The 14,707-nt window shown below is 40.9% G+C and overlaps 1 protein-coding gene across 7 annotated transcripts in view; it reads right to left on the bottom strand.

Annotated features, from left to right (window-relative positions):
• Window positions 1-14,707, bottom strand: part of ANKRD44 (ankyrin repeat domain 44) — a 279,526-nt gene that overhangs the window by 117,632 nt on the left and 147,187 nt on the right. For all 7 annotated transcript variants that reach the window (XM_081813918.1, XM_081813922.1, XM_081813923.1 and 4 more), the window contains exons 5-8: window positions 6,246-6,446; window positions 5,836-5,923; window positions 3,337-3,479; window positions 2,369-2,581 (exon numbers count right to left, since the gene is read on the bottom strand). In XM_081813918.1, coding sequence (XP_081670044.1) covers window positions 2,369-2,581; window positions 3,337-3,479; window positions 5,836-5,923; window positions 6,246-6,446 — 645 coding nt within the window. The remainder of the gene's footprint in view (window positions 1-2,368; window positions 2,582-3,336; window positions 3,480-5,835; window positions 5,924-6,245; window positions 6,447-14,707) is intronic.

Raw genomic sequence — 14,707 nt, 5'->3', positions numbered from 1 at the left:
AAGTCAAGGCTAGGACTGGAATCGAGGCAACCCAGCCTCAGAACTGAACACTTAAGCCCTATGCTCTGTCACCTCTGAATCAGATTTCAGTTCTTACACTTGTCTTCAACTCCTCCAACTCCTATCCAACCAAATTTCATTGATTTTCTTTCTGCAAAGCCTCTGTCTTCCGTTGGCTGTCCCCCTCCCCTGTCCTCAGTACTTCTTATCTAGACAAGTTTTACCGACTTCCAGTTATTCTCTAATTGTATCCTCTGTCTAGGTCCATTATACCTGAATTTTCTTTTTATAAAAACAAAAATGTTTTTTTTTCACCTGGATATAAAAATAACACATGCTTATGTATCACAATCAGAAGATTAAAACAAATATATAAAAATGAAACTAAAAATCCAAATCATAATTTTGCCTCTCTGCAGTGATAATATATTGGTATATATTCCTAGTATTTTTTTCTTTCTATGCATATAACCCAGACACATAGCTTTTTTAAAATTAAATATTAGGTCATATTTACTTATTGCATATTAATTTTTTCACAGATAACACTAGGTATTACTAGTCTTTTTCATATTTGCCAACCTTAAAGACAAATATACTTGTGCATTAGTTTGCATTTTTCTAATTACTAATGATACTGTATATTTTTCATAGGTTTAATGGATATTGTTTTCGCTCTCTTGTGACCTGCCTTTACACGTATTTTCTAGTAGGTTATCAGACTTTTTCTTATTGATTTATATGAGCTCTTTATATATTAAACGTATTAACTCTTTGCTCATCATGTATAATGCAGAAACATTTCTCTGAGTTGGTCCTCTTTCAATTTTGTATATGTTAGGGTTTTTTGTTTTTTGTGTTTTTTTGTTTTGTTTTGCCATATAAACATTTAAAATGTTTATGTCATCATATATACAATTTTTTTCCTTCCTGTTTTCTGTCTCTGGTGTTCTGTGACCAGATTACTATTTCTATGCTCAGTCTGGATCACATGACCTCTATAATGACTAGTGGTCCCCGCAGCTTATAGAAGCCCAAACCCCTCAGCCAGTTGATAAGCCTTCTTCCTTGGTCCGGTCATATTTCAGCTTGTTCCTGGCTCCTTTCTTTCATATAATTTCTGCTCCCTTCAAGCTCAATAAATTGCTCTTCTGAAAATTTGTCTCGTATTTCCCCACTATTAGAAATTATAAGAAAAAATGTAAAAAGATTTTAATAGTGAATAGGGAAGGTCAATAGAATGGATTGACCCAATATTCTTAAAATTAAATCTCAGAAAGAATCATTTTTCAAAAGCAGAGACAGAATACACTGGGACCTGCTTTAGGATTGCTGCATGCTGGGGAGAAGGGAAGCTGAGGATGAACACAAAGTCCCTTGTGCAGGTGAGGATATTCCACTACAATCTAAATGCGTTCAAAGTGATGTAACCTGGATGGTGAGGGCAGTGCCTAAGTTCCTCTTGGTTATCTGTTACAGTGCGCTAACTACTAGCCTAGAGTCTGCCCAGAGCTTTTCCTATCTGGAACTCCCAAACCCTTTGTTCATGCGGTTCTCTCTACCTGAAATGCCCTCTCTCAGACTCTATCTCTTCTCATCTCAACTGATACCAATCTTCCGACTCTCAGCTCAAAAGCAGGCATCACTTTTGATCCCCAAGCAGGAAGCAAGTGTTGACTTGCTTCTTACAGTTTGCAATACTCTATTACTCTCTCACGCCACTCATTACATTCTCTCTTGTCTCATGAGCAGCAGAGCACACTATTTCCTTACCGTACTGTAAACTCCTTGAGAGCAGAGCTCATAGCTCATCCTGGAGTGCTCCCTCAGAACCAAACAGAGGGCACTAGATAGTCCTCAGTAAGTTTGCTGAATAAAGACTATTAGGACCAGCTGACCACTATTAGGTCAATGTTACGTTACTACAGTCACTACCTAGGGTTTACTATTGGAAAGTGTCTGAGAAACTCCTTGGTGGGCCATGCCAGGGTTAGGAACAGACCTGAAATCATTGGATTAGGCTTTCCTTTGATTCTCAGCAGCTTTGCCATATCAGCTCAACATCCACCTCCGTGTTAGAAACTAGGCCACGTCAATATCCCTGGGACCCAGTCTTTGCTCCAGAACATTCACTAAGCTACCAAAAGCAGGTGGCTAGAACCTCAGTGCCTTCCAGCTGGTCCTACCACTTCTGCAGTAACAACACAGCTAAGTTTCCATAGCAGGCCAATATAGGACAAGGCTGTGGGAGTCAAGGCACTCAGAGTTCCGATTCTAAAACAGGACACCATTTACAAGAGTTGATTTTGCTCAAACAGAGGCTCAATGCAGAGGTATCTAGCAGAGAGAGAGACTAAGAGTGTCGTACCTGGATGTTAACATCTGCCCCGTTGTTCACTAATAGTTCAAGACACAAAGCACCGTGTGTGGAGGCAGCAGCAAAATGCAAAGGGGTGAACCCGCTGTTGTTGGGCTGGTTCACGTTAGCACCATAGTCAGTCAGCTCATTAACTACAGCATCCTGCCCATTGTAGCAGGCCAGGTGAAGGGCCGTGTTTCCATAGATGTTGATTTCGTCGATCTGTAAATGAATCCAAGAGAGGGCAGGTAAAATCACTGGAGTCTCTTTATTGCGTTTGCTGTTGGGGGGGGTGGGAGGGGCAGAGGGAGAGAGAGACTCTTAAGCAGATTCCATGCTCAGCATGGAGCCTGATGTGGGGCTCGATCCCAGGACCCCAAGATCATGACCTGAGCCGAAATCAAGAATCAGATGCTTAACTGACTGAGTCACCCAGGTACCCCGTACACCACAATTTAGAAGGCTAAATGCTGAAGGTAGGATGAAGAACCCTAGCCCGTCTAAAAAATGACTAATATGTATTACATGCAATATATATGTTTAAATATTTCTCTATGTTGATATAGAAACTTAGCCTGTTTCTGGTTTTTCATTACTTGCTGTAGGTCCCCACTGCCCTTCATCAATTGCCCCTGGAAACTCAAAAAGATAGGATGCTAGAAAATAAGGAGGTTTTTACCCTCTTAAATTAAAATGCAAACAGGATTTAATTTCCGAATAACAGAAAACCCACAGGGCACCTGGGTGGCTCAGTCGGTTAAGCGTCTGCCTTGTCAGGTCATGATCCCAGGGTCCTGGGATGGAATGCTGCATCAGGCTCCCTGCTCAGCGGGGAGTCTGCCACTCCCCCTGCTTGTGTGCTTTGTCTCTCGTGCTCTCTTTCAAATAAATAAATAAAATCTTAAAAAAAAAAAACCAAACCAAACGTTAGAAAACCCACAAATATACCATGAATTGATGCATTCATCACAGCTCACCTCCACCCCCAGATTCAGGAGGTGTTTGACAACATTGATCTGTCCATTGGAGGCTGCAGCGTGCAGAGGGGTATAACCCTTCTTATCCTTACACGTCACTTCTGCGCCGTGGTTGATGAGCAGCGCTACAACATCCAGGTGGCCTTCACAAACAAAGCAGCAGAAAACATGGGTAGCCTTTTTAGGATAATTTGATGACTGATCCCACCTACATTATCACCATTAGCTTTTACTACCACCAACATTTTAAATAAGAACAAGGTCCTGCCAATATGTTAGTACCACAGCCTAAAAAAGAATTATGTTAAAATGAAAGCAATGCTTTTAAAAGCATTTCCCATTCCTTAAAGTCCAACAGTGACAATTTGGTTTGGAAAAATTAGTGAAAGAAAAAAAATCAATTAATCACAATACCACTACATTATTGTTAAATCATATGAAATCGCTGTTGCTTGACTTTTTTTTTTTTGGACCACAAAAATGACAATTTCATATGGTTCAACTGAAAAGTATTCTTAGGAATTACTGGCTAAACAGAAACATTTCCAGTTTCAACTCCTGTTGGCATATTTTCTAGAATATTTTCCTTTGTACCCTATCTTACTATATATAGTACGATAAATGTATTTGACCTCTATATTGTGACTGAAGATTGTTTGATGCTTTGGGTCACTGCTGTAAATGTGGTTGATAATTGAGGGGTAGAAGATAAGTACTGATTCCAAGGGTCTAAGATGTGCATGGGGCTGAGTGTGAGTGTGTGTACGTGTGTGTGTGAGAAAGAGAGAGATGGAGAGAGAGGTGTGTTTGGAGGGGGGAGAGAGTTGGGTGTGTGTATGAGAGAGAAAGAGCTTGGTCATGGCTTGTTTTATTAAAATTTGACTTTTTCTCCCAAAACTTGTATGTAGAAAAATTATTTTCAATTACTAGTGGGGCTATCTTAGCTTAAGTGGTGCTATCTTTTGTCTTTTGTCCTGGTTTTGTCCTTTATTCCTTAAAGATAGTCATCTATGTATTTTTTCCTATTTGTATCCTGATGACAAACAAAACAACGACTTTACTTCTTTAAAGCAATTCTACACAAATGTTTTAACTGTATATCAGCAAAGAACAAACTTGAAACCCCAGGCTCTTTGCGTCCCATCACACACTAGTCTAGTGTGTGCTCTGCCTAAACAGCAGTCTGGCCAATGTCCCCTGATTCCAGTCCCGTAGGTACCATGCAGACATCCAATCTGCTTCCGTCAGCTCCAAAGTCCACATTGTCTTTAAAAAAAAAAATGATAATGCTTGCAAAATCTTAAGAGTTTGGTTTTTTAAGCCCAAATATCCATTCAGACTCATCCACAGCCACATAATTTATTTCATCCCTACCCAACCCGTTCTCTTTCTTCCCCCCCACCATTAACGTTATTGTTGTTCATGATAATAAAAGGCCTGTATGTTTGTTAAAAAGGATTCAGAAAAGGCAAAAAGGTGTTAAAAGGAAACCAAAACCATCCATATAGCCAATCCCTTGAGATACTCAGCTAACATTTCAGCATATAATATATCCCAGATTGTCTATATTGCAGATTTCTTTTACAAAAATGAGGACCATATAATCCATGCTATTATGATCTGTTTTTACTTAACATAACACAGAATCTTTCAATGTTAATAAAGACTAATGACATCATCACTGTAGTTACTGCCCAGTGTCCCACTGGGCAGTTCTTTATCATTAACCAACACAATCTCCAGGGGATGGGCATTCAGGTGGTTTATAACATGGGGCTGGTAGAATCCCACCTGCTTTTCCAATTGCAGGACATTCTCCGGTTACAAACACAAAGGAAGGATCCCAGTTCTCTGTTTCTCACAAGTCTACACCAAGAATAAACTCGATGACGCCTATCATTTGTCAGTGGCACTTGTGCCAACAAAAGTGAAAAAAAAAAAACATAGAAATGTAACTCCTTCCTTCATGTCTCCCAGCCCAGCTGGCAGAAGCGAGACCTGCAAGGCCAGGTTCACTGGCAGGAGAGTAGCAGGAGGATCCACGGTTACTCTTGTCACTTCAACCTACCCATCAGCCAGAGGGTGGTCCTTCCTTCCTTTTTGTTTCTTTCAAAAACACTTTTAAATAAAAGGACACATAGAATTTATGTCCTGGCTTTGCTAGCCAGTCCTTGTTTTTTTTTTTAAAAACACTTTATTTTGCTGCCATAACAAGTTAAAAGAAGCACCATTTTGTGCAGCTTTCCCGTCCGGACTGAAACACATTCAATGAGGTCCAGGCCATGACTCATCCCTCCTCCTCCCTGTGGGGTAAAATCAGTCTCTGACAGAGCAACTGTCTAACTAGAGTGCTCTATGCTTGCCAGTCAAGTGGACCAAATCTTCACTCAATTGGGCCCCAAGCTTGGAAAGAAGTCAGGCATGCACAAAGGGAAAACCTACATGCTTCGCGACAGGCCCACAGCTTCTTTAGCTACAGTCGTCTGCAGGAACCCTTACCCATATAGGCTGCCCAGTGCAGAGCACGCCGGTCCTTCTTGTCAAATGCGTTGATGTTTGCTCCTTTGGCCAAGAGTAAATTGACCATCTGAAAGAAAACCAACATGCAGATAATCTGAGTCAAATTAACATCAAATCCAAAGGCAGGTCAGTGACCCGGAGTTCAAACACAGTAGGAAGCTGACATCACAGACAGCCCTGTGGCACGTATGTCAGCGGAGAAGCCCGAGGAGGCAGCTACTTTGGCAACCCACTGGCTGTGCATTTAAAATGGGCTATTGTTGCCTGAGGTTTGGCGTGCAGATAGCAGCTTCACACTCGCTAAAAGCCTCAGCAGTAAGATTAGGTTCCACTGGGGGTGAAGAGAGGCTCTAGGGAGATTTCTTGCTCCCGGTGATGAGGACACTCACCTCCACGTGGCCATTCAGAGCAGCGTGGTGCAAGGCTGTGCGCCCCCCTCGGTCGGAGACGTTGACGCTGCTCAGCAGGGGGATGATCACTTCTGCACACTTCACAGCCTTATTGGCAGCCGCCACATGGAGGGGGGTCTGCCAGTTCTTGTCCCTCGCGTTGACATCAGCCGAGTGCTTAATCAATACTTGCACTGCTTCCTACAACAGAAGCGGAGTTCGCAGGGGTCACTGACAAATGCTCAGTTGGTGCTTCACCAGACCCCGGAACTACAGGAAAGGAAGGCTCTGCGCCCTCCCACAACTGGCTCAAGTGTATATTCTTCTCAGAAAAGCAAGGTAATTTGTGAGAAAGACCAAAAGAGTGGCACAGGTGAAAACAGATTCGTTTTATCTTTCTTTGTTAGGCCAAGAGCCCTGGCACATCTTTAAAACCAAATAAACCTTCTAAGCATAAGGTTTCTTTTTTTTTCTTTTTTTTTTTAAAGATTTTATTTATTTATTTGAGAGAGAGAATGAGAGAGAGAGAGCATGAGAGGGGGGAGGGTCAGAGGGAGAAGCAGACTCCCTGCCGAGCAGGGAGCCCGATGCGGGACTCGATCCCGGGACTCCAGGATCATGACCTGAGCCGAAGGCAGTCGCTTAACCGACTGAGCCACCCAGGCGCCCAAGCATAAGGTTTCTTAACAGGGTGTAAAGTATCCTTAGGCCAGATGAGAGCACTCGTATGCAAGTGCACACTCCAGGGTAAAATATCCACAGGTCAAAAGGCCCCCAAAGATCATCTAAACTTGGAGGTGTTTGTCAGTGAGCCTCCATCCTCCAAAGCCCAAGGCCTCAAAGCCCTTCGGACATTCTTAGATCAATTTATAAACCTTTGGTTCTCAGAGCCAACATCTTAACCCTCACTGCGTGATCAATAGGAGTCAAGGGAAGATGTCTATTCCTACCTCAACTTGAAGCTACAAAATTGTTCCATATTTTCCCAACTTTTTCCATGTTATCGTGGGGTAACTTCTTTTCTACTGTTGTGTCCCTTCACCTTTACTGAGACTTACGCTTTTTGTTTTCCTTCCATTGACCTAATCAGCTTTTTTGCGTCTTGAACTATTACTCTCAACCTTGGCTGTGCAATGGAATCACCCGGGGAGCTCTTAAAAATACAGATGGCTGAGGTGCCTGGGTGGCTCAGTCAGTTAAGTGCCCGAGTCTTGATCTCAGCTCAGGTCTTGATCTCAGGGTCGTGAGTTCAAGCCCCCTTTTGGGCTCCACACTGGGCATGGAGCCTACTTAAAAAAAAAAAATACAGATGGCTGGTGCCACACCAGAGATTCTAACTGGCCTTAGAATTTCTGTAAAGCCCCCAGGGGACTTTGTTGTATAGCTAGGATTGAGGACACTCTTCTGTTCCATCAAGAAAATGATACAGCTTCTCTCAAGATGGGAATGACTCTTGGTTGTTTCTCTTTACTTCTAGAGACATCCCTGGAGCCAGTTAGTGGGACTCCTTTATGAACATCTTCTTAATGTGGCATCAATAAACCAATGAAAGGTGCCACACTTCACGGACCAAGAACTTACCCCTGTCCACCTTATTCCTCACAGGCCTGAACTGTCCAATCCACTTCATCATGCAGGTACATAAAAATGCTCAGATAGTAGATTAATGTAGATAGTAGATAGTTAAAATTAATGTGTTTATCAGGGACATAAATAATGAAGGAAAAAATGTTCTATGAATCAGTAGTAGCAACATTCTGAGATGAATGGCTAACACAGTAGAATAAGAGCAAAAAAATTTAGTTTTGCAAATTAGAGAATACAGTTTAAATATGCAGTATGACTCTATTTAGATGCTACAAACAAGAAACCCATTGGGCCCAAGCAAACAGTTTGTTGAAACTACCGAAAAGGAAAAAAAAAAAAAAAGATATATGCCACCCATCCTCAGCAAGACAATAAAGCAATGACTACTAAACGTTCCTGGAGCTCATTTTAGAGTGAAACGTGTGTATGTGTATTCTTATGCTCACCTACTACGTGCAAAACACAAAGGAAGACTGAAAGAAACATGAGCCAAACTCTGTTCTAAGAGCTAGCTGGGTGAACAAAAAACAAAAGCAAAGCCACAATATAAGAGGTAAGATTTAAATAAGAAAAAAAAATGAGATTTTTGTCAACTTTGGTCTCAAAAATTGTGAGGTTTATGTAGATATGTACATACAACCTACTGTGATATGGGAACCTCCATTTATGTTTATTTTCTTTACAAAGGAAAGCATCGTAGCTGGTATTTAACTTTGGGTTGGCACTGTGCCCTCAGTCAGCTCCACAGAGGACCTTGTCCTGTTGGATCTGAGACGCCCTCCAGGAAGAGAGGAACTTCCACACGCGGAGGGGGTGAGGCTCATGCTCTCTGTTCATTCGCTCTGAGTGCACAGAAATGCACAGTGACGGGCCTGCCAGATCGAGCTACAGATTGTGATGCGTACCCTTTGACTAAAAACATTCCCAGATGGGCAGGATGTATGCAAGGAACCTGCAGATTAAAGATGATAATACAAACGCAAGTGTAAGTAACATGGGGTCACAGAGCTGATGCTTCTACTCCGAGTAAAAGCTTTCTATACATTACAAGGTAAAAATAATGACAGATTTAATCAGATCTGACAAGAGCTTGGCCAAAACAGAGGAAAATCATCAGTATGTCTATTAGCTTTGTGGTTACGTAAGACTACGATAAATGAAAAGCCTCACCCTAAGTATATTGTGATATACTTGAAATATTAGCTAATAGCAGTAGTTCCTATATGTAATTCATAAATAAATGAGATGCACATTTTGAAGATGCATGCTGAAAAAGTTTTGCAGAGATATTGCCAAAAAGGCTGGAGATAACCACATAAAGCAATACTATAAAAAGGGGTATAATATCCTTTTCACATACTCACAGCACATAACAATATATACTATCATTTTTAATACCTTTGCCTTATGCATTATTTTACTGTACTTTACAGATTCTTGCTTGGCATTACATATTACATAAATTCAGAATAGAATAACAAACCAAAAATATGCAGGAACATTTCACAAATTTATACTATTTGGACATAAGACCAATGACCTCATGAACAACTTTATTTTTTTATTTTTTTATTTTTTAAAGATTTTATTTATTTATTTGAGACAGATTGAGGGAGTGCAAGCAGGGAGGAGAGGGAGAAGGGGGCTCCCCACAGAGCAAGGAGCCCGATGCAGGGCTCGATCCCAGGTCGTTGGGACCATGACCTGAGCCGAAGGCAGATGCCCAACCAACTGAACCACCCAGGTGCCCCCAAAACTTTTTTTAAAGATAACAAAATTAGGTAACAAAATTTCCTAAAAAACTAGAAAAGGAAAAGGTTCATTGACCAGAAGGGGACAAAAAGAACTGGATAGGGTCTCTAATAAATCTCTTTTCATGTGAACTTTAAGCAAGTCCCAATGTGAGTGCCAACTTCATCATATTTGTCTCTCCTACCAACACTCACTGTCATAGCTCAAGGATGCCTAGAATAACCACTACTTATACTTATCTACTTTTATAAAATGTTTTAACTTTTTAGCTGGGTGAACAAAAAACTTTGGCATTCTTCAGTTTTATTTCTCTATCTGCTTAGGAAATTAATTGCATAGTTTTCATCTTGACAAGGACTATATCAAGAAATACTTAGTATACAAAGGAGGGTATCTTACTTAATTTCCAAAAATTAACTTTTTTTCATGAAAAGACAAGTAGTCTAAAATGATTATGGATTAACTTCACAGACATACAGGATATTAGAAGTAGAGAAGGCCTCAGGGGTCATCTGGTCTGACCCCTTCATTTGATGAACAGCTTCACGTTATAGGCAAGATGGCTGAGTCAAGGGCAGTGATCCGTCAGCCAAACTGATAAGAGCCTAGCTTGGGTGTTTTCTACTAGGCCACAGCTTACTCAATGGACAGTATCAGCCAAGCACGCTGACATAAATGTTTTTAAATGTTAACTCTCCTTATTTAAATTTTTTTTTTTTTTAAAGATTTTATTTATTCACCTGACAGATAAAGACATAGCGAGAGAGGGAACACAAGCAGGGGGAGTGGGAGAGGGAGAAGCAGGCTTCCCTCTGAACAAGGAACCTGATGCGGGGCTCGATCCCAGGACCCTGAGATCATGACCTGAGCCAAAGGCAGACGCTTAACGACTGAGCCACCCAGGCGCCCCTCCTTATTTAAATTTTTTTAACTGAAGTTCTACCCTGCCAAACCTGCTTAATACATTAATAGAAATTCAATATAATACTTCAGGAAAAACAAAGCTTTGCTTTAAAGAGATAATTTCCTACAAATCAAAACCACAATGAGATACCACCTTACACCAGTCAGAATGGCTAAAATTAACAAGTCAGGAAACGACAGATATTGGCGAGGATGCAGAGAAGGGAACCTTCCTACACTGTTGGTGTGAATGCAAGCTGGTGCAGCCACTCTGGAAAACAGTATGGAGCTTCCTCACAAAGTTGAAAATAGAGCTACCCTACAACCCAGCAATTGCACTACTGGGTATTTACACCAAAGATACAAATATAGTGATCCGAAGGGGTACATGCACCCCGATGTTTATAGCAGCAATGTCCACAATAGCCAAACTACGGAAAGAGCCTAAATGTCCATCGACAGATGAATGGATAAAGAAGGTGTGGTATATATATATGAAGGAATATTATGCAGCCATCAAAAAATGAAATCTTGCCATTTGCTACGACGTGGATGGAACTAGAGGAGGGTATTATGCTAAGCAAAATAGTCAATCAGAGAAAAACGATTATCATGTGATCTCGCTGATATGTGGAATTTGACAAACAAGGTAGAGGATCATGGGGGGAAAAAGAGGAAAAAATGAAACGGGACGAAACCAGAGAGGGAGACAAACTATAAGAGACTCTTAATCTCAGGAAACAAACTGAGGTTGCTGGAGTGGAGGGGGGTGGGAGGGATGGGGTGGCTGGGTGATAGACATTGGGGAGGGTATGTGCTATGGTGAGCACTGTGAATTGTGTAAGACTGATGAATCACAGACCTGTACCCCTGAAACAAGCAATACATTATATGTTAATAAAAAAATAAAAAGATAATTTCCTTTTCTAAAACTGCATTTCTCTTTCAAAAATTTTAATCTTGAAAGCACTTCAACTTGGTTTTAAGAGAGAGTAATTTTATGGCTATTTAGGAAATTAATGATTTTTGTAATCAAAAGAAGTCTCTCTTTTCCAGTATCACACACTGGCTAAAAATTTAATGTCTAGGGGCCTACTCTGACAGGAACTTGCAAGATAAAAAGAAAACTAATATGGGGGAAGGGAAGCTGAACACTTCCTGAATCAAGAAAAGATACTTAAATAGTGCTTCTCAAACTATCTGTGGTGAAGGACCAGTTTTTAAAAAATTATTTCAAATTCATCATGAGTCAATACTTTTGTAAAATACAATAATAAAAAGTGGGCACCTGGGTGGCTCAGTCAGTTAATTGGCCATCTTGGTTTTGGCTCAGGTCGTGATCTCAGGGTCTTGAGATCAAGCCCTGCCTCGGGCTCTGCACTCAAGACAGAATCTGCTTGAGATTCTCTGTCTCCCTCTCTCTCTGTCCCTCCTGCTTGTGCTCTCTCTCTCTCTCAATAAATAAATCTTAAAAAAATACAATAAAAAGTAATTAGTAGAATAATAAAATGAAAAAAGACAAAGAGAAATCATGAACTCGATTCTTTTATTATTAGTTATATTTAGCAAGCATGACATGACTCTATCAAAGTGCTCTAAAAGTTTCTGAATGCTTACTCTTTTCACAGCAGTCTTAAGACAAAAGCTCAGAGGCTGAGACCGGTACACAAGCCACACTGTGAGTAATGCTCCTTCAAAGCCTTTGTTTCTTTTTTAATGAATAAACATGTGTGAGGATTCCAGCATTTCTCCCGAATGGAGGCATCAGCCCAGTTAGCAGTCAGTCTTAGGACTGCACACCTCCTTGGATTACGCTCCATAGGACGCTGTGCTATATCAATCATGGAAATAATAGGGGGAGGAACTGTCATGGGATGTCACACAGAAGGGAACTGGAGCTGGCATTTGCAGTCAGTTTATTTCTACTTTTTATGACTTTCTCTTTTCACAAAAGGCCACTCCAACCCTGTTATAAGAAGTAGAAACATACATTGTGGCACATGGAAAAGACGAGAAGAAACAGGATGCATGTGTCTTAAAAACTATTGCCCTTAATGTTTGTTTCTTCCCTCTCAAACGTGCATTGCATTTAAGTGGTCATAAATTACTCATGGAAAAGTAATTGTTTATGACTATCCAGAGTCCTTGCAGTCATAAACAATGTCAAATTTTATAAACTGTAAGTTGCTTTAGACTGGGGTCTGAGTCTTAACACAATTTTCTGTACTCTCCCCAAAGCCTTGTGCATATCATATACTCAATATATTTGGATAGAATAAATACAGTGGTATAATCATTAGCAAACTAAGTAAGGCTCAGAGGTTAAAATGGAATAGCGCACAGAAAGTGCTCAACATACTGCCTAGCACACACTAAGTGCTCAATAAGTGCTCATTGTGACAATATATATTTGGACACAACATCCTCATTTCTATAGCCTAAAGACAGGATACATTTCTATAGCCTAAAAACATTTACCATGGGCTGATGTCCCTGAGGCTGCACTCAAGTCCTGAAGGCATTTACTCTATTACTGAAATCATTTGGGGCTTTTATCCTCTATTGATTAGAGCAATTTCATATTCTGTAAGAACTGCATAAATTGGTACCCAACTAATTCATTCAATTAATCGAAAATTCCTCCAAAAGTACTCATTATTAAATTAAACTCGTCCTTTGTTATTAGAATTATTAATAGGGTACAATTATTCTAAGAACTAGCAGTACAACGGGGACTCACTGGAGACTTTGGGATATGAACGAACTCAGAGGAAACTATTCAACAAGTGCTGGCTTTCAGAGGAAAAAAATGAAACAAGATGAAACCAGAGAGGGAGACAAACCATAAGAGAGAGACTCTTAATCAGAGGAAACAAACTGAGGGTTGCTGGAGTGGAGGGGGGTGGAGGGATGGGGTAACTGGGTGATGGACATTGGGGAGGGTATGTGTTGTAGTGAGCACGAGGTATTATACAGACTAATGATTCACAGGTCTGTACCCCTGAAACAAATAATACATTGTAAGTTAACTAACTGGATTTAAATAAATAAATAAATCTTAAAGAAGAAGAAGTAGTAGTGGTGGTGGTGCTGACTTTCAACACTGGGAAGGCCAGATCCTAAAGTATTCCCAGTCTTCAGTCTCAAGTCTCAGAGTGTGGTATATAGATCACATGCGTCAGAGTCTTCTTTCTAAAATGCAGATTTCTGGGCACAACCCAGGCTTCATCAAAATCTCTGGAGATGAGGTTCTAGAACAGGTACTTGTGACAAGCACCCCAGATGACTGGAATCCACAGTAAATCTGACTATCACTCATCTCCATTCTAACTAATAGGTCCCAAAATGCTTACTTTTTTTTCCCATTCCAGGTACTATGTTCTATATGCAATCATCTTTTTATAACCCTAAAGATAATTTAGGGAAAGCAGTAACATTCTAGTCTCCCATATAATTCTTCCAATCCTCCTGTCTACTAGCATTTTGCTCACAATAATGACAGTGTTTTTTAGAGAAGGGGGAAAACGTGAGTTTTAAAATTTAAGCTGTAAGATAAAATATCCTGCTCGGCTCTGGGAACCATTTTTATACTTGTCAGGACTTCTGTCTGCATAGACGCAAAAGCAGACCCATTTTATTGGTTGGCACAGTATCCACCAGGGTGCTCATGGGATCTGACGGAAGCAGCCGAGCATGGTGGTTAAGAGAGCAGGTTCTCGAGTTACACACTCCTCCACTGACTGGCTGTGGCATGTTTGGCTCGTTCCCCAACGTCTCTGAGATTACGTTTCCTAAATTAGGATTAAGAGCACGATCAGTCTCAAAGAGTGGCTCAGAGGTTAAAATGGAATAGCGCACAGAAAGTGCTCAGCATACTGCCTAGCACACACTAAGTGCTCAATAAGTGCTCATTGTGACAATATATATTTGGACACAACATCTTCATTTCTATAGCCTAAAGAAGGATACAATCCTTTTTAACTCTGCTAGCCAAAAGACAGCCTCCAGAACAGGAAAGTGAAAAGTTCAGCAACTCTCCTTTGGTGGTACTCTCCATTCATTCCAAAAGAAAAGGCATGTGTGGGGCGCCTGGGTGGCTCAGTTGGTTAAGCGACTGCCTTCGGCTCAGGTCATGATCCTGGAGTCCCAGGATCGAGTCCCGCATCGGGCTCCCTGCTCGGCGGGGAGTCTGCTTCTCCCTCTCCCACTCCCCGTTTGTG

The sequence above is a fragment of the Leptonychotes weddellii genome, chromosome 3, assembly GCF_054177405.1.
Source record: "Leptonychotes weddellii isolate Sample4059 chromosome 3, ASM5417740v2, whole genome shotgun sequence".
Classification (NCBI taxonomy): domain Eukaryota; kingdom Metazoa; phylum Chordata; class Mammalia; order Carnivora; family Phocidae; genus Leptonychotes; species Leptonychotes weddellii.
The sequence above is the reverse complement of the archived record's forward strand: the minus strand, read 5'-3'. Positions and strand labels throughout refer to the sequence as shown.